Genomic DNA, 26,372 nt, shown 5'->3' on the forward strand with positions numbered 1-26,372 from the left:
TGAAGTGACTGGGCCAAAGCCGAAAGGATGCTCAGCTGTGGATGTAACTGGTGGTGAAAGGAAAGTCTGATGCTGTAAAGATTTTTTCTCCATAGGAACCTGGAATGTAAGATCCATGAATCAAGACAAACTGGATGTGGTCAAACAAGAGATGACAAGACTAAACATGGACATCTTAGGAATCAGCGAACTAAAATGGACAGGAATGGGTGAATTTAATTCAGATGACCATCAGGTATACTACTGCGGGCAAGAATCCCTCAGAAGAAATGGAGTAGCCTTCATAGTCAATAAAAGAGTAGGAAAAGCAATACTGGAATACAATCCCAAAAATGACAGAATGATCTCAGTTCGAATCCAAGGCAAACCATTCAATATCACAGTAGTCCAAGTCTGTGCCCCAACCACCGGTGCTGAAGAGGATGAAATTTTATTTATTTATTTATTTATTTATTTATTTATTTATTTATTTATTTATTTTATTTATATACCGCCCTTCTCCCAAAGGACTCAGGGCAGTGTACAGGGCAATGCAATAAAATACAATGTACAAAAATTAAAAATATTAAATACTACAGCCCTATTCAATAAAATTAATACAAAACTATAAAATAGCCCTAAACCCATCAGACCAGGCCGGCTTGTTCAAATAAATGTGTTTTTAGGTCCCATCGGAAGGAGCGAAGGTCGGGAGCCATCCGGAGCTCAACCAGTAGATGGTTCCAAAGGTCTGGCGTGCCCACAGAGAATGCCCTCCCCCTGGGGGCCGCCAGTCGACACTCTTTGACCGACGGCACCCTAAGGAGGCCCTCCCTGTGGGAGCGCACTGGACGAAGGGAAGTTGATGCCGGCAGCAGGTGCTCCCATAAGTAACCGGTTCTATGAAGCCCTACAGCACCCTATAGAACTAACACGAAAAATGATGTCCTTATCATCATGGGGCATTGGAATGCTAAAGTAGGAAGCCAAAAGATAACCGGAATAACAGGCAAGTTTGGCCTTGGAGTACAAAATGAAGCAGGGCACAGGCTGATAGAATTTTGTCAAGAGAATACGATGGTCATAGCAAACCCTCTTTTCCAACAACCCAAGAGACGACTCTACACATGGACATCACCAGACAGTCAACACAGAAATCAGATTGATTATGTGCTCTGCAGCCAAAGATGGAGAAGCTCTACACAGTCAGTAAAGACAAGACGAGGAGCTGACTGTGGCTCAGACCATGAGCTTCTTGTTGCAAAATTTAGGCTTAAACTGAAGAAAGTAGGGAAAAGCACTAGATGTCAATACTGCAAACATTGGATTTTTTTGCTCTGACAACATAAGAGGCAGCCTTTTGCTTCAAACGGCTTCACTGAAAGGGGGGAATGTTAACCAGATGTTTTGATAAGAAATAGCGCACTACAGAAAGGAAGTGAAACTTCATATGTTAAACTAATTGGATAATATGATTTATGACATGTAATTAAGGGAGGGAATTGTACATGATACGATGTGATTAGAGGAGGAGATTTCAGATTCTGGAATCCATCCATGAGTGTTGATGCTTCGTTATCATTATTATGGACTTTTTAGAAAAACAATGCCTGAATATTATTTGAACTGTCTCATTAATTGGAACCATGACACTAGGCCACTCAGGTATGAACTAAATCATATCCCTGATGAATATACAGTAGAGGTGACAAATAGATTTAAAGAATTAGGTCTGATAGACAGAGTGCCTGAAGAACTATGGACAGAGGTTCGCAACATTGTACAAGAAGTAGCAACTAAAACCATCCCAAAGAAAAAGAAATGCAAGAAAGCAAAATGGCTGAGGAAGCTTTGCAAATAGCTGAGGACAGGAGGGAAGCGAAAGGCAAGGGAGAAAAAGAAAGATACACCCAATTGAATGCAGAATTCCAGAGAATACTAGAAGACATAAGAATGACTTCTTAAATGAACAGTGCAAAGAAATAGAAGAAAACAATAGAATAGGGAGGACTACAGATCTCTTCAAAAAAATTGGAGAGATGAAGGGAATGTTTCGTGCAAAAATGGGCATGATAAAGGACCAAAATGGCAGGGACCTAATAGAGGCAGAAGAGATTAAGAAGAGGTGGCAAAATTACACAGAAGAACTATACAAGAACAAGCTTAACGTCCCTGATAACCACGATGAGGTGGTCACTGACCTTGAGCCAGACATCCTAGAATGTGAAGTGAAGTGGGCCTTAGAAAAGCTGAGCAACAACAAAGCTAGTGGAGGTGACAGTATTCCTTCTCCTCCATCTCTTTAGGGCCCACGGGTTTGATTTCTATAGCACAGTCCGTGGGTCAGTGAGGAGGGAGCTCATCTGCCCATTCCTCGCTGAAAATTTCAGCAAGGTCCTGGTATTTTTCCGATATTTCTGGTAACCCCTTCTCTTCTCCCACTGATGCTTTTTCCACTCTTAGGGTTGGTGGGGGCCTGTGGGGTTTTAGGTTGACACGATCCCCCTCTGGAAAATTGAGTTCTGCTGTCCTCCAATTTACCCAGTGGTTCCATTTCTTTAACCATTCCAGCTGTAGGATCATTGGGCATTCCATGCCTGGGATCACTACAAATGTTATATCTTCCTCATGGTTCCCCAGGAACAGGTGGACTGGTAAAATGGCTAGGCTAGCTGGCACCCCCCCCCCCGCTATGGACCCATCTAACTGGCCAAATGAGATTGGTTGTTTTAATCTCACCAGAATGCCCAGGTTCCCCACTAGCATCGGGGTAATGAGGCAGCGGGTGCATCCAGAGTCTATTAAGGCCTTCACTTTGACAGCTTCGGGCATGAGGGAGCTAATATAGTCAATGTCTTGAGGATGGGTAGAATGGATCCACTTACCAGGGGTTCACCCTCTGAGCTGTCGTCCGAGGTGTCCACTGCCCCTATGATATAGGCTGGAGTTTCCTCCCCTTACTTGGCAGGGGTTGTGGACTCTACAGCCTCCATCCCCCTCATGGCAGGTTCTTTTGATTTGGCTGGGGACTTCCCTGATCTCCTGGCAGATGAGGGATCTGGTTTACACTGAGGAGCTTTTGAGCGACATTCTACGGCATGATGGCCCTCTCTCCCACATTTGTGTATATTCGGCTACCGGGCATCTGCCCTGCCTCACTGTTTTGATTCTCTCACAGGCCTTATGATCAGACACGGGGTCTTCAAATCACGTTCTCAAAGAGGACATGAAATGGTTGAAATTATTGAGCTCTGGGGCGTTGGAATCATGCAGGTTCACCACCCAGTCTGCGGTCGGTCCATCCAGGACGGATTGCACAATACGGATGTGGGTTTGTCGCTGGGGATCTCCCATCCATATTCTTCCATGTAACTGAGGACATGGGTTTGGAAAAAACCCAAGCGTGGCGGCTCCCCCCTGAATTTCGCGTCCAGCAGCGGGAATCTTTGATTGGATTGGTGCCTTCGCTGCTAGAAGTATTGCCTCCCATCCTGATTGCCATCTTTGGGTCGGCGAGGAGTGGGAGCTGCTGAGGTGGTAGCTGTGGGTTCAGCTGACGTCCCCAGGACTACAGGTTCTGAATCCCCCCCCTCCAGTGTCACTCCAGCTGCAGTTCCAGGTGCTGGTGTGGACGGGGGGGTGGCTCAGGTTTCTCCTCCCTTAGAGAGCTGAGGGTTCTTTTCATCAGGTCAATAGCATTCTCTAGGATCCAATCTGAGTGTGGTGCACAACTTCCTTCCTCTCCGCTAACGTGCAGGGATTTCTCCATCTCTTGCTTCCATTCAGGTTGGTGGCTACCCTGTCTCAGGGTCACTTTTCTCAATACCTTTTCCCACTCGCTTTTTTTTCCCAACGCCCACCGACATCCGGAGTTTGTGGTCACGCATCTCCACCACTTCTTCCCGAAGAGTATGACGCTTCGGATACCGATAGCTGGTGGGATCTCAGTCGGGGGCAAGGCTCCCTTTCCACAGGGCTTTCTTCCTTCCCTGCCTCGTCGTTCGACATTGTATTTCTTGCAAAGTCCCCCAGTAAGGTTCTTCCTTCCAGGTTGACTAAGCCCACATCTTAAGAAAGCAGAACTCTTGGAGACAGTTTCTTCCAAGCAGGAACTTTTACTAAGAATAGGAGAAAGCAGGCATAAGAGACAGGATCTGAGGAATTCCCTTACAGTTCAATATTTTTAAAGTGTCCCTAAGCAAACCCCACCCCACAGTTCATCTGGGCGGTTCAGAACGGCCAATCCCCAGGTGGTAAGTCCATCGTGGGAAAGGGAAGATCAACATCAATTCGGTTCCATTTGCAGCACAATCATTCCACAGCTCTTCTCACTTCCTTTGGAGAAATAAACCAGATCCCAGAGGTTTGTATCTCTTCCCCCCACCCCTTTTCTTAGTTCCCAGGTAAGGGAGAAGAAGTTCAGGGAGATGCATAGTATAGAAAGCAATTTGTAACACTGTAATGGATAGCAGACACAAAGGCGAATAAACAAAAGGTTACATTGCAGTTAATAGAGGAAGTGAAAGTAATAAAGCTCGCATTTATTTATTTATTTATTTTATTGCATTTATATACCGCCCTTTCCCTGAGGACTCAGGGCGGTTTACAGGGAGTTAAAAATCAACCATACAAAAGTTAAAAACCAATTTAAAAAAGATTAAACCAACCCTGTACTGTTAAAAACCCCAATTAAAATAAATTTCTCCTCAGCCTGGGCCCAAGAGCTCAAAGAGCCAGGTCTTCAGGCCCCGGCGGAATGATCGGAGGTCGGGGGCAGTCCTCAGCTCCACTGGCAGCTGGTTCCAGAGGGCAGGCGCTCCCACCGAGAAGGCCCTATCCCTGGGTGTCACCCGCCGGCAATCTCTTACCGGCGGGACCCTGAGCAGACCCTCCCTGTGGGAGCGCACTGGGCGAAGGGCATTTGATGCCAGCAGCAGGTGTTCCCTCAAATACCCCGGACCCAGGCCATGTAGGGCTTTATAGGTGATAACCAGCACCTTGAATTTCACCCGGAGGGCAACCGGAAGCCAATGCAGCTCGCGGAGTAGAGGTGTTACATGGGAGTATCGGGAGACCCCCATTACAACTCGCGCGGCCGCATTCTGCACCAGTTGAAGCCTCCGAGTGGTCTTCAAGGGCAGCCCCATGTAGAGAGCGTTACAGTAGTCCAAATGGGAGGTCACAAGCGCATGAGTAACTGTGCGTAGGGCGTCTCGGTCCAGATAGGGACGCAACTGGCGCACCAGGCGAACCTGTGCAAAAGCCCCCCTGGTCACGGCTCCTATGTGATCTTCAAAATTGAGTCGTGAATCCAGGAGGACGCCCAAGTTGCGAGCCCTATCAACGGGGGGTAACACCTCACCCCCCATCGTTAGAGGTGGAATAACTTGGTTAACCCGAGATGCCGATATGCACAACCACTCAGTCTTGGCGGGATTGAGACGAAGCCTGTTTCTCCCCATCCAGACCTGAACCGCCTCCAGGCACCGGGACATCACGGAGAGGGCATCACTGGGTTGGTTCGGGGTGGAAAGAAAAAGTTGGGTATCATCAGCGTACTGATGATACCCCACCCCGAAGCCACGAATGATCTCGCCCAGCAGCTTCATATAGATGTTGAACAGGAGAGGCGAGAGAACCGACCCCTGAGGGACTCCACAAATGAGAGGCCTCGGGGCGGATCTCTGCCCTCCCGTCAACACCGACTGCAAGCGGCCCTGGAGGTAGGAGAACCACCGTAAAACGGTGCCTCCCACTCCCAACCCCCTGAGACGCCGCAGCAGGATACCATGGTCGATGGTATCGAAAGCCGCTGAGAGATCTAATAGGACCAGGACAGAGGAGCAACCCCTGTCCCTTGCCCTCCAGAGATCATTCACCAGCGCGACCAATGCCGTCTCCGTGCTGTGTCCGGGCCTGAAACCCGATTGGTACGGGTCCAGATAATCAGTTTCCTCCAGGAACAGAGGGAGCTGATGCGCCACCACTCTCTCAACAACCTTCACCAAAAAGCGAAGGTTGGAGACTGGACGATAGTTGTTTAAAGCAGCCGGGTCCAAAGCAGGCTTCTTGAGAAGGGGTCTCACCACCGCCTCCTTCAAGGTGGCAGGGAAGACACCCTCCTTCAAAGAAGCAGTTATTACTGCATGGAACCAGACTCATGTTCCCTCCCGAGCCGCATGCCTATCCCCTCTCCCTCTTGGAAATATGGCAGAATCCAGGGGAAGGTGAGATTTGGTTTTAGATCAGAGAAGATAGTTAGAAATGAAATAGAAATGGATTCTGACAGCTACACTAATATAATTCAAATAGTTTACAGACCTGTAGTATAGACAAATGAGATTAAAGAAAGAAGGAATGATTAGAGTAAAACCCTTGATCAACAACACTAGGAAAACATTTGTACAAAGAGAATATATTCAGGAATCGCTTCCCTAGAAAAAGTGGTGTTCTAGCTGAGAGGCAGAAAAGGACTAAGTACAGATGAAATAAATACTGAATGGTTTAAAGCAATAACATGAAGGATGTGGCCAGACTCTCTAAAGAAGAACATTGGTGGAAACAGCATCCTCTAGGACTGACAAGGAGCAACTTTGGGGAATTTGGGGGAGGGGGTACAGGAGTTCAAGGACCCCAAGGTGACAATGGATTGAACTCTAGGATGAGAACATAGGGGTTACCCAAGTGCTTGGCTATTTTATGTATGTTACCTTCTTGCCCAGATGCGAGATGGGCATGATGGGTGTGCGAATGTGGTTCCCTTCCTAGCTGACCAGTGGGAAAGACCAGCAGTGGGGGAACTTTTGAGTGTGGGAGGGGTTGTGGAGAGTGAGGACTCCCATCAGCACAGAGCTACAGCTAAAGTGCCATAGGAGTATTCATCCTCCCACCTACCCATGGAAAGATTGGAGTGAGTCACTATGATTGGCAAGAATGACAGAGTTGACAGTGTAAAAGGGAGGGAAGCCAGGGTTGGGAGTAGAAGACCACCTCATGGAGTTTCAAGTAGGAGAACTAATCTAGGTAGTGATGGGTAGGGGGAGAAACAGGAGCCACAGGGCAGGTCTTTACAGGTGAAGATGCCCCTGATACTTAATAACAGTAGTATGTTTGGGGCCCCAGGTTCACACCCAGATGCTGAATAGTAAACCCTTGGAGGCCCAGGCCTTTGGCTGCTGCTAATAAACACCAGGTTTAATAACAAGGGCCCCCTCATTTGTGAGAAGAGGAACAAGATGATCTGGTGTGCATCACTGAGACTGGATGACACTAGATGGGAGTATTTACCTCTTGGAGATGTGCCCAGCTGGATTTAGGGTTTGGTACTAGACAAGTGGTCTAGGACAACTCACCATAGCCAACTCGCCTCCGCCATCTTGCCATGGTCATCTTGCCGCAGCCAACTTGCCATGGGACAATCCATATGGGATAATTCAACTTGATAAATGTATTTTTGTCAATGGAAATAATGTCAAAGAAACAGTGGCAGATAATATTTATTACATTGAGTTAACCCACGTGGACTGTCCACAGTGAGTTGTCCCGTGGCGAGTTGGCCATACCAAGTTGTCCCATGGTGAGTTGGCCGTGGCAAGATGGCTACGGCAAGTTGGCCATAGTGAGTTGTCCCATTCCGTAGCCAAGGCCCCAGGGCAGGGGAAGGGATTGGCAATTGTCACTCAAGAATGTCTTTTAGCCTTCAAAGCCCACTCTCCCCAAGTTTACAGATGTGACACTGTTCCTGAAGCTGGGCTCACAGATTCAGTTGGGATTGTTCCTACTATATCACCTTCCCTGCTGCATAGCAATCTTCCTGCTTGAGCTGCTGGAGGCCATCTCTGCTGGCAGTGGAGTTCCCGGGTTTATGGTCTTGGGGGATTTCAACCTGCCATTCTGGGATTGGCCTCAGAAACAGCTCGAGAGTTCATGGACACCATAACTGCCATGGGTCTACTCCAACACACTCTCTCTGCACACACTCCAAATGTAATCTTGTCAGAGTGGTGGAAAAGTAATCTACTGAGGGTTTTATCATTATCCCCTCTGTCATGGTCAAACTGCACTCTGGAATCCTTGAGATTTTCTATTGCTGCCTCCTACTGTAGAGAGGCTGGACCTATTTGAATGGTCTGCCCTCGGTGACTGATAGACCTGCTTAGATTCCAGAGGGAGCTGGGAGATGTCCTGGGGCTGTTCTGCAGCCTAGAATCAGAAAGCAGCCAGAGCCAAGACAGGGTTATGCCTTTGCAATGGTTGAGGGTGTTGAGAAGGGCCAAGAGACAGCTGGGACGCAGGAGGAAGTCTAAGAACAAATCTGACCAATCAGGGGTCAGAGCCACTATTAAGGCCTACTTCGTGACAATAAAAGCAGTGAAACGTCACTATTTTTCCACTTTTAATATATTTGCTATGTAGGGGATGCATGACAGAATAAAGATCTCAATCTCTATGTTCTCCATATTCCTGGTTTTTAGCTTCCTATTTAATCTTTTTAATCATTTTGTATTAACTTTACCTTTTATTACACTGTAAGCCACCCTGAGTTGCTGTAACAGTGACATGGGCAACATAAAAAATTAATTAATTAATTAAACTGCAGGAGAAATGGTCATTTGTGGTAACCCATATGAACTCCATGGCCTAGGGGCTGCAAAAATCAGTGTATGTACCTGTTATACAAATCCAAGTAACTGGTTAACTCAGCAAACCAGAGGTACTACAGAATACATCTACCAGAATTTTAACTGCTGCAACCAGGTTTATTTCAAAGGTTACCAATTTTTTTTAAAAAAACTGCAGAATATTTCATTCAGGACCCAATTCAAGCCATTGATACATATTTCTACACTGTTTGGGGCTTCAATGCTTTCTGTCTTTACCAGTCTTTCTCAAAAACCCATTAAGAACATCGAGACTAATGTGTAGCCTTCTCCATGCTGGCCCCCAAACTATGAAACACTTTTCCTGTTGCCTTGCTCTTTCCAAGGCAGATTTTAAGATTTCATCTTAATGCTGCTCTTAAGTTCTTAACATGTGTTACTGACATTATATTGTGACAAGCTCAGTCTTCTCCCACAGCCTTCTCCCACTCAGCCTCATTTTATTGCAAGATTGTGAAAGAACAATCTTAAGTTATCACCACTGCAATATTATGCTGCCACAATCTCAGTGTGAACAAATTCTGTACTACTTATACATCCAGCATCTTGGACACAGTGAGATAGCTTGTTCTTGAGTGTTAACAAGGGGAGTATTCTGAGTGAGCATGAATTCTCCTGATGATAGCCATTCTCCACCACACTTTCCCCCAGTATCTGTCCTCTTTGTTTCCCCAAGTATTTTTAAATCACCTGCCTCCCCATTTTTGAGGCCAAATTCAGTCCAGATTTTCAACAAGAGGAGGAAAGGAAATCTGTTATTCCACTGGGGGGAAATAACATCTATTTGTGTATATTCCATATTGATATACAAAGATTTTTATTAAAACTATGGCAACTGTTGAAATAATTGTGATAAGGAATGCAAATATGCCATACTTTATTTAGGGTGCTTTTATGTTACCTAATAACAAGGGTTCTCTGTTGTGATAAAGCCAAATTTGAATGCTGGTCAAAGGCCTTCTCTCACAACCAATGTATGGCCCAACTAAGGTCAGGCAATGGCAATGGACCTCTACCATTCTACCTGGAAGCACCTTCTGTGGCTAAACAAAACAAGGCACATTTACAAATCAGGGAAATCCTATTCAGCAGATACTTGAAACAGAGCCAGAAAAATAAAGCCAACAATGCTGAATTGTTGTCATGCCAACAATGTTTTATTTGTTTCAAATAAATAACACCTCCTATTCATAGATTTCTAATCCAGAATAACAACAGTTAGTTCAATGCAGTGAAAAAGCTACTCTATTGCAAAATAAATTAGAACAGCATTTACATCACAGGACCAGTTCTCATTGAGCATATGTTGGAATTAAGACTATAGCATTTAAGAAGAAAACAGCTCTCTAATTTCATTAGGAGAGGCGGAATACTTCATCATAAACAACCCTTCCAAACAGATTAATTTAATCGTCCATCCAAGATGTTTATGAGATGAGCCCTTTCCCTTTCCATGCAGCCTAATCCCTGCGCCAAAATACAACCGTCCACCAGAAGGCGGGTGTCCTCTCTGAAATCACCGCGGGGCCTCGGAGCAGTCGGGGAAGGCCGGGGAGCCCCAGGAAGAATCCTGGGAGAGCCTGCCCCTGACTTGCCCCCCCGGGGGGCTAAAGTCCGCCTTGTTTGGGAAGCCTTCGATACGCCCCTCAGCCTTCTCGCCCTCTGTACTGACCTTTCCGGACGCGCCATCGCCCAACAGCACGAACTTGAGCTGCCTGTTGCCGCATTCCTCCTCCGACTCTGAGTCCGACATCACCCGCCCTCCCGTACGGGAAGTTGCCTTCAGAGGGACCCCATAGACTGCCGCGCCGCCGCCTCCATCTTGTCCCTTCTGTTGCCCAGGAGCCGTTGGACTGGACCAACGCTCCAGCAAGCCGATCAGGCAGGAAACGGCCCCGCTGCGAAAGAGGAACGGCCACGGAACGTGGGGTGCGGAGGAAGCAGGCGCGGCAGTAAGAAGAAAAATGAACAGTGGCTGCCCGTGACCCCTGCATTGACGCAATCCCCTCTCTACATCGATGGTTTCTCCCAAAAACGGAACTGACTGCCAGACACTGCCTATAGGTGGTAAAGATACGCCTCTTCACCTGCGCAGTGTGGGCGGTGCCTCCAATGAGGCTCCCGCAAACCTTTGACGGGTCTGAGGGAAAGCCTCGGACCGGTCAAATACCGTGAAAGTATGTGGAAGAAACCGGTGCGATAGACATGAACTTATTTCTGTATTTATTTCTGTAAAAAATTGATACAGCTGATGAGCTGGATGCCAAAACAAAGCAAGGATATGGCATACACTTGAAAGGAGATGGGGAAGCCTGTAATTGTGGAGTTTGTTTGGCAAGAACAAAGAATGCATATTCACGGAATATGCACATGTAAAGCTCGTAACAATACCAGGTAGTTAGAAAGCTGATAAAAGTAACAAAGAGGCATCTTGAATAGCTCAGCTAAAAGTTAGGTATAGAGATGAACTGGAACAAATAGAATGTGTATTAGATAACTTCTGAAGCATTCATTAACCAAGGCTTAGGAATACAGACGGTTAGAGACTAATATAATAATTGTTAGATCATTACTAAAATGTTTATTACATGATATTTCTTATATATCCCGCCCTTTGCTTTAGTGGAAATGAATAAAGCTTTCTTAATTCTGAGATTTGAGGTTCCTTGGCATTTTGACCAGGATCACTTTTCTTGGAGCGCTTCAATAAAAGAAAACAAAACCTGCACCTTGTGTCTGGTGTTCTTTTTTTATTAAACAGTTTTATCATAACACTTTGAATCCTATCGCACTTTAACTCTCCTTAAAAATAACTAAATAATAACAAATCTTCTAAATCTAATACTCATTCAAATGCTAAATGAAACTTTTTGGTCCCATATTTATTCTGGATATAATCAATCCATCTTCTCCATTCCAAAATATATCTTTGTTGTGAATGATCTTTCAAATATGCTGAGATTTTCGCCATTTCTGCCAGGTTCGAAACTTTTAAAGTCCATTCTTCTATAGTAGGTGTCAAGGTAAAAATCACCTTTGTACAGGGCGAAGGACTGTGCTTCAGAGAATGCATGATGTGCATGCAGGAAGGCAATAAAAACACGACGCATAATCTTACTAAATACCTTTTACTTACAAAAATATAAAAACTAAATATATATTATAAAAAGCTAGCTCACTACATCCTAACGTAACAGACAGTAACAGCAAAGTGAATAAAACAATAAAGATAATAACTCTGGGAACTTTTTCTAGACATGCGCACTAAACAGACTGAAACCATAACATAGCTAGTCATATGGGATTCACTATGGTTACCAGATAAGTTATCACAACAGGTGTAGAGAGCAGGGGAAAATGTACAGTTAGAAATGAACTTTTCTGACAAACAAAAAAAACGTGCAGTGACATTCCCCTTCTTTCGTCAGCAAAGTGAAGACTCAAGTAAGGCACATCTTCTCACGCAGATACTCATGCTGGGCTGTAGGAAGTGGTTTGTTCAGCATATCAGCAATTTGATCACGTGTAGGCACATACTGTAATGTCACAAAACCTTGTTTCACCAGTTGCCTTATGTTTTGATATCGGATGTCAATATGTCTGGACCTTGAACCTGTAAAACGTGTTTCAGAAATATAAACCACAGATTCATTATCTTCCATCACTGTGATCGGTCGAATCGGATGTGTCCAGATATCTGTGACTAAAGCATCAAACTAGGTTAAAGAATTGCATGCATCAGACACACAAGCATACTCAGCTTCTGTAGAGGAACAAGAAACAAAATTCTGTTTACACACATGCCAGTAAACAGGACAACCATTCAAAAACATCATATAACCTGATGTACTTTTCCGTGACTTCTTATCACTCGCCCAGTCTGAATCTGCATAACAACATAACTCTGCATAGTCAGTATGTGTTGGTTCCAACAACAACTTCATGTCTTTGGTGTGTTTTAGATATCTCAATAACTTTTTAACACATGTCCAATGAAACTGTTTTGCCTTGCCTACATGTCGTGATAAAAGATTAACACTAAGTGCAATGTCGGGTCTAGTCCAACTACTAATATATAGCAGCGACCCAATGACTGAGCGATATAGTGTTTGATCTTCGAACTCAGGACTTGGTTCATGTGCCAAAATGTGAAAGTCAGTTTGCATGGGTATACTCACAGGCTTAGCGTCCTCCATGTTACAGTGATGTAACAGTTGTTCAATCTTCTCTTCTTGTGTGAGACTAAACCCCTTCTGAGTTTTGGCAATTTGAACACCTAAATAAGTGTTAATACATCCTAAACACTTCAACGTGAAAAACTTTTGTAAAGCTTTAGCAAAAACCTCACTCATCTGCTTATTTGGACCAATATAAACAATATCATCGACATAAACAAGAAGTATCTCATACCTATTACTGGATCTTTTAGTAAACACGCATTCATCTGTTTCGGACTTAATAAAGCCCATTGAATTTAGTTTGTCAGAAAGACATAAGTACCACATTAAACCAGACTGTTTCAGACCATAAAGCAGGGGTGTCAAACTCAATTTCATTGAGGGCCGCATCAGCATTGCGGTTGCCCTCAGGGGGCTGGGTGGGTATGGCCAGGGTGGGCGTGGCCTACTGTGTGGGTGTGGCTAGAGTGCGTATGGCCTACTGGGTGGGCATGGCCAGCTCTACATCATTCACATCAAGGGTGCCTATGGGGGCCTGGGCAGGTGTGGGACAGATCTGAGGGTCTCTGGCAGAAGGAGGGTCTCTGGGCCAGGGCCAAGGCAGTGGGAGCCATTCCCTCACTGTTTCCAGGATGGCTTCGCGGGCCACATGAAACCACTTTGCGGGCCGGATCTGGCCCCCGGGCCTTGTGTTTGACATGTCTGCCATAAAGACTTTTGTGTAGAAACCAGGTATCCCCTTCTTGCTGTCGGAAACCTGGAGGACCTTTGACATAAATGTCCTCGTCAAGATCAGCGTGTAGATAAGCCGTTTCAATGTCGAACTGGAAAACTTCCAGGCCAAGGATAGTTGCAGTGGCTAATGCAATTTTCACACTTTCAGTCCGCACTGTGGGTGAGTATGTATTTGTATAGTCCTCAGGATAACGTTGAGCGAAACCCTGGGCTACAAGTCTGGCCTTGTACAACGACTCACCATTCGGCTTCTTTTTGACCCTGTAGACCCATCGAGTACCAATAACTTTCTTGTTTGCTGGAGGGCTTGCAGGCGTAAACACTTGGAGTTTCTTTAGACTGTCCATTTCAGCCTGCATTGCCTCAAACCATTTATCTTGTTCAGATTCAGGAAGATGTTTGATCTGTGTGAACTTCTCAGGTGGAAGTGTAACATTACAAATCAAAGGTACAGGTGTTTTTGTTACTTGCCACGAATAACGTTTTGGAGGGATTCCCTTTGTGGTCCTCTTGGAACATCTCGGGCCAACCGTCCATTCTTCTTCCGTGTTGTCCTCGTCTTCATCATTGTCGCCAGCGGCAACATCAGCGGCTTGCGAAGACGGAACAGTAGGTTGAGAAGAACTTGTGGAAGGAACATTCTCCTGTGAATCTTGATCATCAGGTTGCGTGGCATCAGCAACATCATCTCTAGGAAAATAAACTCCAGGATCGTTAGAATGAATCCTGGACCAGTCAGCATCTTCCTCAAAAGTAGCAGATTGTGAAACCACAATAACATGATGAGAGTCAATGTATTTGCTCCATTTTGAATTATCATCAATGCCCATAAATCTCATCCTATTTGCTGCAGGACCCCCTTTCTTTCTTTGGGCTAAAGGAATATTCACCATAGCATAGGAACCAAAAACATGGAGATGTGAGAGATCAGGCTTGTGTCCATACAACATGAAATAAGGGGTCTGATTTATCACACTACTCCAAGTGCGGTTGATGATATGGTTAGCATATTTGATAGCTTCACCCCAGTATGGAAGACCAAGGTTGGCATCTTCAAGAAGGCAACGCATCATGGTTTGCAAAACCCCATTTCTGTGTTCTGCCACTCCATTTTCAGCTGGAGTATAAGGAGCAGATGTCTGATGTACTATCCCATTCTCACGCATCCAGTCCTGGAAACGCTGAGACATGAATTCAGCACCGTGATCACTCTGGATTCTGGCAATGTTGACCTCGAATTGGGTATAGACAAGACTAGTAAAGTCTTTAAAGATCTGAAAGGTCTCAGATTTTTCTTTCATAGGATATACATATCCATATCTAGAATAATTATCAACGATTGTCAAGAAATATCTTTTGCCACCAAGTGTTGGTGCAAAAGGACCAACTATGTCAGTGTGTACCAAATTAAAAATGCGTGTTGACAGGCGTGTAGCGCGTTTTGGAATTGCTGCTGCCTTGGATTTGGCTTTCTTGCAGACAGCACAGTCCAAGAACACCTTACACCCCTTTAGATCCAAACCTCTTGCGAACTCTGGCATCTTCTTCAGAACACGGAAACTGGCATGACCCAATCTTCTGTGCCACTTATGGATACACCTGGAATGCAAAGGTTTACCTGTTAGTGAATTCTCAACATTAGCATTTTTATTAGGCTTGCTGTGAGCAACCTGTGTCTTTTTTGTATTTTTATCGTTATTAGGAACCCTTGGAGTAGCAACAGGATCTCTCTCTGGGACGTCTCTCTCTGGGCCTGTGCTTTTTGGAACGTGTATACTTGCCTGCTCTTGCTGCTTAGACTTTGGTTTTAAATAATAAACACCACCAATCAACATGGTTTCAGCAACAATATCTCCATCTTTGACTATATAACTTGCTTTTTCAAGATGGTGGACCTGAAAATGAGAAAAACTAAACAAATGACTCTGACTAAGCAAATTACTACTGACAGACGGAACATAGTAAACATTTGGAATGAGAGCACCGAGCTCTTCAATATAAACAGTTCCTTTTCCCATGACCTGAACAGGATGATTGGAAAAAGAGTAAAGTTCACGAAGTTCAGGTTCAGGCTCATGCATCTCTGTGTAAAGCTCTTTTCTGTAGGTAACATGTAATGCTGCTCCAAAGTCCAAAGAAGTCATCTGTCGTACTCTGGTTGAGGCTGTGGATCGTTGGTCACAACCAATGTGACAAGTGGAGCTTGTGGATCACGCCTGGAACCACGACCACGACCTTGTCGTCCGCCTCTACCTCTGCCTCCTCTGGAATCTGTTCCTCTGGGCTGGTATGTGACGGGCGCTGGAACTCGTTGGGGACAATCCCGGGTGGCATGTCCCACACGATTGCAGATGTAGCATCTTGGCATCCTTGGAACGTAGGTCCTTCCACGGAAGGCACGCCTCGCTGAAGCTCTTGATGCAGGTGGTTCCCTTAAATGTGGCGCAGCTTGCATAAGTGCCTCTTCTTCGGCTAAAATCCTGCATACATGATCCACTGTGCGTTGAGCAATAGGCACTTGATTGATCTTGGAAATAGCATCTTTCCACTCATGATTCAAAGAATTGATGATAATGCTGATCATTTGAAAATCATCAATAGGATAGCCTTTTTCACCCAGTTCTTTTCTAATACCTTTCATTTTAGTCAAATGTGCTCCAATATGTTCACCAGGTTTTAATCTGGAACCATGGAACTCAGACAAAAGCAAACATGTAGACTCAATTGTTGTAGGCTGATAACATGACTCTAACTGAGTCCAAATTTGTTGGGCAGTTGCATCTTGTGAAAACGTGAGCTGCAATTCAGTGTCCATTGACATCAATAATGTTGTGCATGCTCTATTATCCAAGTCCCATATGTCAGGAGTCCATGGCTGGGCAGGAGGATTAAACACCATCATGTGAGTACCTTCTCTGTGTAACAAAAGTCCAACCTCACTGACCCATGCCCTGTAATTCTGTCCTGGCTTCTTTAATTTTGAATCACCAGCCAGTGGTACAATGGAAGGTGTTTGATGAGGAATATACAATTGAGGTACTGGCTGTGCAGGTTGTGCAATCCGACCATAACCTGTAGGGGGCACCAGTGGCATCTGTGCCTGTGCCTGGACATGCGGCAGTTGCATTGAAGCTGCTGGTAGTCTTGGTGCTGGCTGTGACTGTCTTTGAGCTGCTATTCTACCCTGGCCAGCAGGAGGTGCTGGCGCTGGGGCTGGTGCAGTAGTATAACCTGCAGATGACACTGGCCTTCGCATATAAGAACCCGGTGGCAACTGCATGTGGGTTAAATATGGCTGTGTTCTGCCAGGTAGAGGGGCTTGCATAGAAGCAATATTAACAGGAGAAGCAACAGTAACAGGAATCCTAGCACCATCAGGGGCTGGAGCGTCAGATAACGGCAGAAAACTTGTATCTCTGAGCAAAGACTCCTCCATAGACAATTGCGAGAGTGAGAGCTCCAATTCATGTCTTAATGCAGCTTCACCAGTAGATGGTGCTATAACATTTGCTTCAGGCATCACTGTGGCTCTGTATGGCCTTTGGGACAGCCCATAATCATGTGACATAGGAGCCTCCGGTTCCCATTCGTCTTGCATGACACTCAATGATGGGCGTGACTTTGGCTTTGGGGAAGAAGGAGGCAATATGGCTTCTCCTTGTGGGTGTGGCAATATGGCCGGTTCATGCTCATAATTCCTCTCATATTGCTGAACCATTGACACATATTCCTTTGCCTGCTGCAAACGCCTTTCAAAAACCCCAATTTGTTCACAGTAGCCTTGCATAGCCCTATCTCACATAGTTTGCTTGGGGCTTGAAGGAGCAGAAGGAATTTTCTTTGGCTGAACTTTAGGTTTCGCTCCAAGCCTTTGAAAATCATTTTGACCCCCTGGAGTGTGAACATTTCCAAAAGCAGCTGCCAGGGAGCTTGGAAAAGTAGAAAAAGGAGTGACTGACCTTGCATCGTAGACAGGAGCAGGTGCGTCTTCTCCAAGGCGTGTGGCTGAAGCTATCAGAGTTTTTAAAGTTGAAGGGAGATGCCCCACAGACAAGCTCCTGGCCTCCCATTTCAGCCGTGGCTTCCTTCCTGACATGTTTCAGCAGTTAATCACCGCTGCCTCACTAGCACTAACTAACTGATAACAGCCGCAGAAAAATGCATCTCTAAAAACATAAATCAACCATCCTCGATACCAAAATGTCAAGGTAAAAATCACCTTTGTAGAGGGCGAAGGACTGTGCTTCAGAGAATGCATGATGTGCATGCAGGAAGGCAATAAAAACATGATGCATAATCTTACTAAATACCTTTTACTTACAAAAATATAAAAACTAAATATATATTATAAAAAGAGCTAGCTCACTACATCCTAACATAACAGACAGTAACAGCAAAGTGAATAAAACAATAAAGATAATAACTCTGGGAACTTTTTCTAGACATGCGCACTAAACAGACTGAAACCATAACATAGCTAGTCATATGGGATTCACTATGGTTACCAGATAAGTTATCACAACAGGTGCAGAGAGCAGGGGAAAATGTACAGTTAGAAATGAACTTTTCTGATGAACAAAAAAAACGTGCAGTGACAGTAGGCAAATCCTCCTTCTTCCAATATTGTGCTACCAAAAGTCTTGCTGCCGTTATTAAATTCAGCATCAATTTAGTTTCTATAGCAGTAGAATCAATAGTAATACCCAGCAAAATTAATTGTGGAGAAAATTTTATCTTTTTCTTAAATATCTTCTGCATATTTTTTTAAATATCTTCTGTAATTTTTTCCAACTATCTAATTCTTTTTGTATTTTTAACCATAACAACTCATAATTATTTTTATATAATTTCACATTTGAAACTGAAAGATATACCCCCAAGTATTTAACCTTTCTAACTATTTCAAATCCCGTTAGTTTTCCTAAAACTTCCTTTTGTTCTTTGGTCATATTTTTAGACAATATTTTAGTTTTTTGCCTATTTACCTTAAATCCAGAGACTTGTCCATATTGTAAAATTATTTCCATTAAATCTATAACCGATTGAATTGGTTGACCTAATGTAATAACCAAGTCATCCGCAAACGCTTTCAATCTATAATCTTGATCTTTAATTTTAATTCCCTTTATTTTCTTTGATTCATGTATCTTAATCAACAATATTTACAATGTTAAAACAAACAATAATGGTGACAACGGACAACCCTGTCTTGTACCCTTTTCAATTTTACAAGCTTCTGTTAAGCTACCATTGATTATTATTTGAGCTGTTTGTTTTTGATATATTGCCCTAATAGATTGTAAAAACTTATCACCAAACTCCATTTTCTCCAAAACTTTAAATAAAAATTGCCAATTCAATTGATCAAATGCTTTTTCACCATCCAAAACAATCAGCGCTGCAGGGACTTGATTATTTCTTTCCAAATATTCTAATAAATTTACAATATGTCTCACATTATTTTTCTTTTTTTATTGAAAAGTTTTAAACTACATTTTTAAAAACATAAACTCCCTCCCTCCCCCTCCCCCCCCACTTTCCCACCCTTCCCCTCCCCCCCAACATCCCAGAGCTGAATACAGGGTATAAACTTTAACCAACTTAAGCTAAAATATGCTAACCAACTGAAAAAAGACACTTTAGATTCTATCGCACTTTAACTCCTCTTAACATAACTAACTAAATAATAATAACTAATTAATAATACATCATATAATACTAATACTTATTCATCTACTAAATGAAACTTTCTAGTCCCATATTTATTCTGAATATAATCGATCCATCTTCTCCATTCCAAAATGTATCTCTGTTGCAAGTGTTCTTTCAAATATGCTGAAATCTTTGCCATTTCCTCCAGGTTTGAAACTTTAAAAGTCCACTCTTCTATAGTAGGCAGTTCCTCCTTCTTCCAATATTGCGCTACCAAAAGTCTCGCTGCTGTAATTAAATTTAACATCAATTTAATATCTATAAGAGTACAATCTGTAATAATACCCAACAGAAATAACTGTGGAGAAAACCTTATTTTTTTCTTAAATATCTTCTGCATATTCCACCAAATTTTAATCCAAAAAGCTTTAACTTTTTTACAAGTCCACCATATATGATAATAGGTTGCCTCATCACAACCACACCTCCAACATTTAGGCTGATAATTCGGATACATACATGCTAATTTTTTAGGATCTAAATGCCATCTATAAAACATTTTATAAAAATTCTCTCTTAAATTTTGTGCCTGTGTAAATTTCACATTTCTGACCCATATCTTTTCCCAGATATCCATCGTTATGGGCTCCTGAAAATTCTGGGCCCATTTTATCATGCAATCTTTAACAAGTTCCATTTCTGAATCTATTTCTATCAGTGCATTATATATCCTCCTTATATGCGCTGGACTTTGATCTATTATTTGTTTAACCAAATTTTCATCGGTTGTCGAAATACCAACTTTCTGATCCTCCTTCCATCTAGCTTGTAACTGACCATACTGAAACCATGTCCACACTATTCTTTCTTCTTTTAAAATATTGAATGGCTTTAATTGCCATACATTCCTTTCCATTCTAAGAATTTCATTATATGTAGTCACATCATGTTTGAATCCCACACTTATATTTTCTATTTCATGCTTAGGTATTGCCCAAATTGGTATTTTATAATTTAGCTTATGTCGATATTTTTTCCAAACTCTCAACAGGGCATAACTTAATATATGTGTCTTAAAAATATTATCCACCTTCTTATCATACAATAAATATGTATGCCAACCAAATAATAAATCAGATCCCTCAATATTCAGTAATCTACCTTGTGTTAGATTAAACCAATCACTAATTGATGATAAAGCCGCAGCCTCATAATAAAATTTAAAATTGGGCATTTTAAGACCACCTCTTTCACGTACATCTTGCATTATCTTAAATTTTACTCTTGGTCTTTTCCCTGCCGAAACAAATTTATTAATACCTTTCTGCCATTCTTCCAAATTTGAATCTTTTTTGAGAATAGGTATCATTTGAAACAAAAATAAACATTTTGGTAAAACATTCATTTTCACTGCTGCCTTTCTTCCCAATAAAGACAATTGTAATTTTTTCCAACTATCTAACTCTTTTTGTATTTTTAACCATAACAATTCATAATTATTTTTATATAATTATGCATTTGTAACTGAAAGATATACCCTCAGATATTTAATCTTTTTAACTATTTCAAATCCTGTTAATTTTTCTAAGACTACCTTTTGTTCTGTGGTCATATTTTTAGGCAATATTTTAGTTTTTTGTGTATTTATCTTAAATCCAGAAACTTTTCCATATAACAATATTATCTCGATCAGGTCTACAACCGACTGAGTCGGTTGACTTAATGTAATAACCAGGTCATCCACAAACGCTCTCAGTCTATAATCTTTTTTTTTATTGAAAAGTTTTACAGTACATTTTATTTTTAACAAAACAAAACCCCTCCCAACAACCCTCCCCTCTCCCCAACCCTCCCCAACACCTCCGTCCCTCCCCCTCCCCCCTCCCCGACTTCCCAGAGCTCAATACAGGGTATAAAAGTACAAACAATCATAATCTACCTTATGCAAACAACAATAAACTATTAAATCTATCGCACTTTAACTCTTATAAAATAACTACAAGCAATATAAATATCACATCAATACTTATTCAAATACTAAATGAAACTTTTTAGTCCCATATTTATTCTGGATATAATCAATCCATTTTTTCCACTCCACAATATATCTCTGTTGCGAATGGTCTTTCAAGTACGCTGAGATCTTTGCCATTTCTGCCAGGTTGGAAACTTTTAAAGTCCATTCTTCTATAGTCGGCAGTTCTTCCTTCTTCCAATATTGCCCTACTAAAAGTCTTGCTGCCGTAATTAAATTCAACATCAACTTAGTGTCCACAACAATAGTATCAGTAATAATGCCCAGTAAAAACAATTGCGGACAAAACTTTATCCTTTTCTTAAATATCTTTTGCATGTTCCACCAAATTTTAATCCAAAATGCTTTAACCTTTTTACAGGTCCACCATATATGAAAATACGTTGCATCTTCACCACCACACCTCCAACATTTAGGCTGGCAGTTCGGATACATACTTGCTAAACTTTTAGGATCTAAATGCCACCTATGAAACATTTTATAAAAGTTCTCTCTTAAATTTTGAGCTTGCGTAAATTTTACATTTCTCACCCAAATCTTTTCCCAAGTATCCATTCTAATGACTTCTTGAAAATTCTGAGCCCACTTTATCATACAATCTTTAACAAGTTCTGTCTCTGAATCAATTTCTATCAGTGCAAGATATACCCTTTTAATATGTGCTTGACCTTGATCTCTAATTTGCTTTACCAAATTTTCATCAGTCATTGAAAAACCAATTTTCTGGTCTTCTTTCCACCTGGCCTGTAATTGTCCATACTGAAACCAAGTTTGTACAATCTTTTCTTCTCTTAAGATATTATACAGCTTCAAATACCATACATTCCTTTCCAAACTTAAAATTTCCCTATATGTAGTCACATCATGTTTAAACCCAACACTTATATTTTCTATTGCGTGTTTCGGTATTGCCCATATAGGTATCTTATAATTTAGCTTATGTCTATACTTTTTCCAAACTCGCAACAGGGCATGTCTTAAAATATGTACCTTGAACACATTATCCACCTTCTTATCATACAATAAATATGCATGCCAACCGAATAGCAAATCATGACCTTCAAGATTTAATAATCTCACTTGTGTTAAATAAATCCAATCACTTATCGCTGACAACGCAGCAGCTTCATAGTATAGTTTAAGATTAGGCATTTTAAGACCACCTCTCTCACGCGTATCCTGCATAATCTTAAATTTAACTCGTGGCCTTTTCCCTGCCCAGACAAATTTATTAATACCCTTTTGCCATTCCTCCAAGTTTGAACCCTTTTTAAGAATAGGTATCATTTGGAATAAAAATAAAAATTTCGGCAAAACATTCATTTTCACTACTGCAATTCTTCCCAATAAGGATAATTGTAGTTTTTTCCAACTATCCAATTCTTTTTGAAATTTCCCCCATAGCTTTTCATAATTATTTTTATATAGCTTTACATTTGAGGGTGACAAATATACCCCCAAATATTTAACCCTTTTAACAATTTCAAATCCTGTTAGCTCTTCTAAAACAGCCTTTTGTGATACTGTCATATTCTTAGACAACATTTTAGTTTTTTGTATGTTAACCTTGAATCCAGAAACTTTCCCATATTGCATTATTATCTCCATCAGTTCTACAACTGAATCTTCTGGCTGAGTCACCGTAACAACCAGATCATCTGCAAATGCCCTCAGTCTGTAATCCTGATCTCTTATTTGAATTCCCCTGATTTTTTCCGAATCCCGTATTTTAGTCAATAATATCTCCAATGTTAAAACAAATAGTAAAGGTGACAACGGACACCCCTGTCTTGTGCCCTTTTCAATGTTACATACTTCCGTCAAACTATTATTTACTATTATATCGGCTGTTTGCTTTTGATATAGTGCCCTAATTGGTTGTAAAAATTTATCCCCAAAATTCATTTTATCTAATACTTTCAACAAAAATTGCCAATCCAATTGATCAAAGGCTTTTTCAGCATCCAAAAAGATCAACGCTGCAGGGATCTGATTGTTTCTTTCCACAAATTCCAACAAATCAACTATATGTCTCATATTGTTCTTCATTTGTCTACCACTTATAAACCCAGTTTGGTCACCATGAATTACTTATTGCAATACCCTCATTAATCTGTTAGCTAAAACCTTAGCAAATATCTTGTAGTCCGTATTCAAAAGTGATATTGGTCTATAATTTTTTGCTTGGGTGACATCCTGATCTTCCTTCGGAATCAAAGAAATAAAAGCAGTTTTCCAAGACGGGGGCACCCCTCCTCCCATTTGAATTGTCTGAAACAATTCCCTTAATGACTTTACCATCTCTAACTGTAAATTTTTATAATACCCAGCAGTCAATCCATCCGTACCTGGCGCCTTACCCACTTTCAATTGTTTAATTGCTGAAAAAAATTCTTCCTCAGTTATCAATTGATTCATCTCTTCCTTTTGTTCTTGTGAAAGAACAGGAATATTAGTATTCATCAAATATACATCAATATCTGCCTCACTAATCTTATCTCTAGCATATAACTTAAAGTAAAAATCATCCCCTTCATGGATTACTGCCTTGTCGTGGCGAAGGGGCTTGCGTAATTCAATGAAGCTATGAGCTATGCCGTGCAGGACCACCCAAGACGGACAGGTCATAGCAGAGAGTTCTGACAAAACGTGATCCAGTGGAGAAGGAAATGGCAACCCACTCCAGTATCTTTGCCATGAAAACCCTATGGACAGTACCAAAAGGCAAAACGATATGACGCTGGAAGATGAGCCCCTCAGGTTGGAAGGCGTCCAATATGCTACTGGGGAAGAGCAGAGGGCTAGTACTAGTAGCGCCAGAAAGAATGAAGCGACTGGGCCAAAGCCGAAAGGACGCTCAGCTGTGGATATGTCTGGTGGTGAAAGGAAAGTCCGATGCTGTAAAGATTTTTTCTCCATAGGAACCTGGAATGTAAGATCCATGAATCAAGGCAAGCTGGACGTGGTCAAACAAGAGATGACAAGACTGAACATCGACATCTTAGGTATCAGCGAACTAAAATGGACAGGAATGGGTGAATTTAATTCAGATGACCATCAGGTATACTACTGCGGGCAAGAATCCCTCAGAAGAAATGGAGTAGCCTTCATAGTCAATAAAAGAGTAGGAAAAGCAATACTGGGATACAATCCCCAAAATGACAGAATGATCTCAGTTCGAATCCAAGGCAAACCATTCAATATCACAGTAGTCCAAGTCTATGCCCCAACCACCGGTGCTGAAGAGGATGAAATTGACCGGTTCTATGAAGCCCTACAGCACCTTATAGAACTAACACCAAAAAATGATGTCCTTATCATCATGGGGGATTGGAATGCTAAAGTAGGAAGCCAAAAGATAACTGGAATAACAGGCAAGTTTGGCCTTGGAGTACAAAATGAAGCAGGGCACAGGCTGATAGAATTTTGTCAAGAGAATACGATGGTCATAGCAAACACTCTTTTCCAACAACCCAAGAGACAGCTCTACACATGGACATCACCAGACGGTCAACACAGAAATCAGATTGACTATATGCTCTGCAGCCAAAGATGGAGAAGCTCTATACAGTCAGTAAAAACAAGACCAGGAGCTGACTGTGGCTCAGACCATGAGCTTCTTGTTGCAAAGTTTAGTCTTAAACTGAAGAAAGTAGGGAAAAGCACCAGGCCAGTCAGGTATGAATTAAATCATATCCCCGTTGAATATACACTAGAGGTGACAAATAGGTTTAAGGAATTAGATCTGATAGACAGGGTGCCTGAAGAACTATGGACAGAGGTTCACAACATTGTACAAGAGGTAGCAACCAAAACCATCCCAAAGAAAAAGAAATGCAAGAAAGCAAAATGGCTGTCTGAGGAAGCTTTGCAAATAGCTGAGGAAAGGAGGGAAAAAGAAAGATACGCCCAATTGAATGCAGAATTCCAGAGAATAGCTAGAAGAGATAAGAATGCCTTCTTAAATGAACAGTGCAAAGAAATAGAAGAAAATAATAGAATAGGGAGGACCAGAGATCTTTTCAAGAAAATTGGAGAGATGAAGGGAACGTTCAATGCAAAAATGGGCATGATAAAGGACCAAAATGGCAGGGACCTAACAGAGGCAGAAGAGATTAAGAAGAGATGGAAAAATTACACAGAAGAACTATACAAGAATGAGCTTAACGTCCCTGATATTCACAATGAGGTGGTCACTGACCTCGAGCCAGACATCCTAGAATGTGAAGTGAAGTGGGCCTTAGAAAAGCTGAGCAACAACAAAGCTAGTGGAGGTGACAGTATTCCAGCTGAGCTATTCAAAATCTTAAAAGACGATGCAGTAAAAGTGCTACACTCAATTTGCCAGCAAATTTGGAAAACTCAGCAGTGGCCACAGGATTGGAAAAGATCAGTTTACATTCCAATTCCAAAGAAAGGCAGTGCCAAAGAATGTTCAAACTATCGCACCATTGCACTCATTTCTCATGCTAGTAAAGTTATGCTTAAAATCCTACAAGCTAGACTCCAGCAGTATGTGGATCGAGAACTACCAGAAGTACAGGCAGGATTTCGAAGAGGCAGAGGAACTAGAGATCAAATAGCCAACATACGCTGGATCATGGAGAAAGCTAGGGAGTTCCAGAAAAACATCTACTTCTGCTTCATTGACTATGCTAAAGCCTTTGATTGTGTGGATCATAACAAACTGTGGCAAGTTTTTAAAGAGATGGGAGTACCAGAACATCTTATTTGTCTCTTGAGAAACCTATATGCGGGCCAAGAAGCAACAGTGAGAACTGGACACGGAACCACTGATTGGTTCCAAATTGGGAAAGGTGTCCGGCAAGGCTGTATACTGTCGCCTTGCCTATTTAACTTATATGCAGAGCACATCATGAGAAAGGCAGGGCTAGAGGAGTCAAAAGTTGGAATTAAGATTGCTGGAAGAAATATCAACAACCTAAGATATGCAGATGATACCACTCTAATGGCAGAAAGTGAAGAGGAACTGAAGAGCCTCTTGTTGCGAGTGAAGAAGGAGAGTGCAAAAGTTGGGTTGAAACTAAACATTAAGAAAACCAAGATCATGGCATCCGGCCCTCTCAATTCCTGGCAAATAGATGGGGAAGAAATGGAGGTAGTGACAGATTT

The 26,372-nt window shown here is 42.1% G+C and overlaps 1 protein-coding gene across 6 annotated transcripts in view; it reads right to left on the bottom strand.

The window, feature by feature from the left end:
• RAB28 (RAB28, member RAS oncogene family) overlaps positions 1–10,662 on the bottom strand; it is a 175,169-nt gene extending 164,507 nt beyond the window's left edge. For 4 of the 6 annotated variants that reach the window (XM_083366945.1, XM_083366943.1, XM_083366944.1 and 1 more), the window contains exon 1: positions 10,312–10,662. In XM_083366945.1, the coding sequence (XP_083223071.1) occupies positions 10,312–10,633 (322 nt within the window). In that variant the 5' untranslated portion in view covers positions 10,634–10,662. The remainder of the gene's footprint in view (positions 1–10,311) is intronic. The other 2 variants (XM_083366946.1, XM_083366947.1) reach the window with 2 other exon arrangements.
• Between the last annotated feature and the right edge of the window lie 15,710 nt (positions 10,663–26,372).

Source organism: Vipera ursinii, assembly GCF_947247035.1.
Source record: "Vipera ursinii genome assembly, chromosome: 7".
NCBI classification, from domain to species: Eukaryota; Metazoa; Chordata; class Lepidosauria; order Squamata; family Viperidae; genus Vipera; species Vipera ursinii.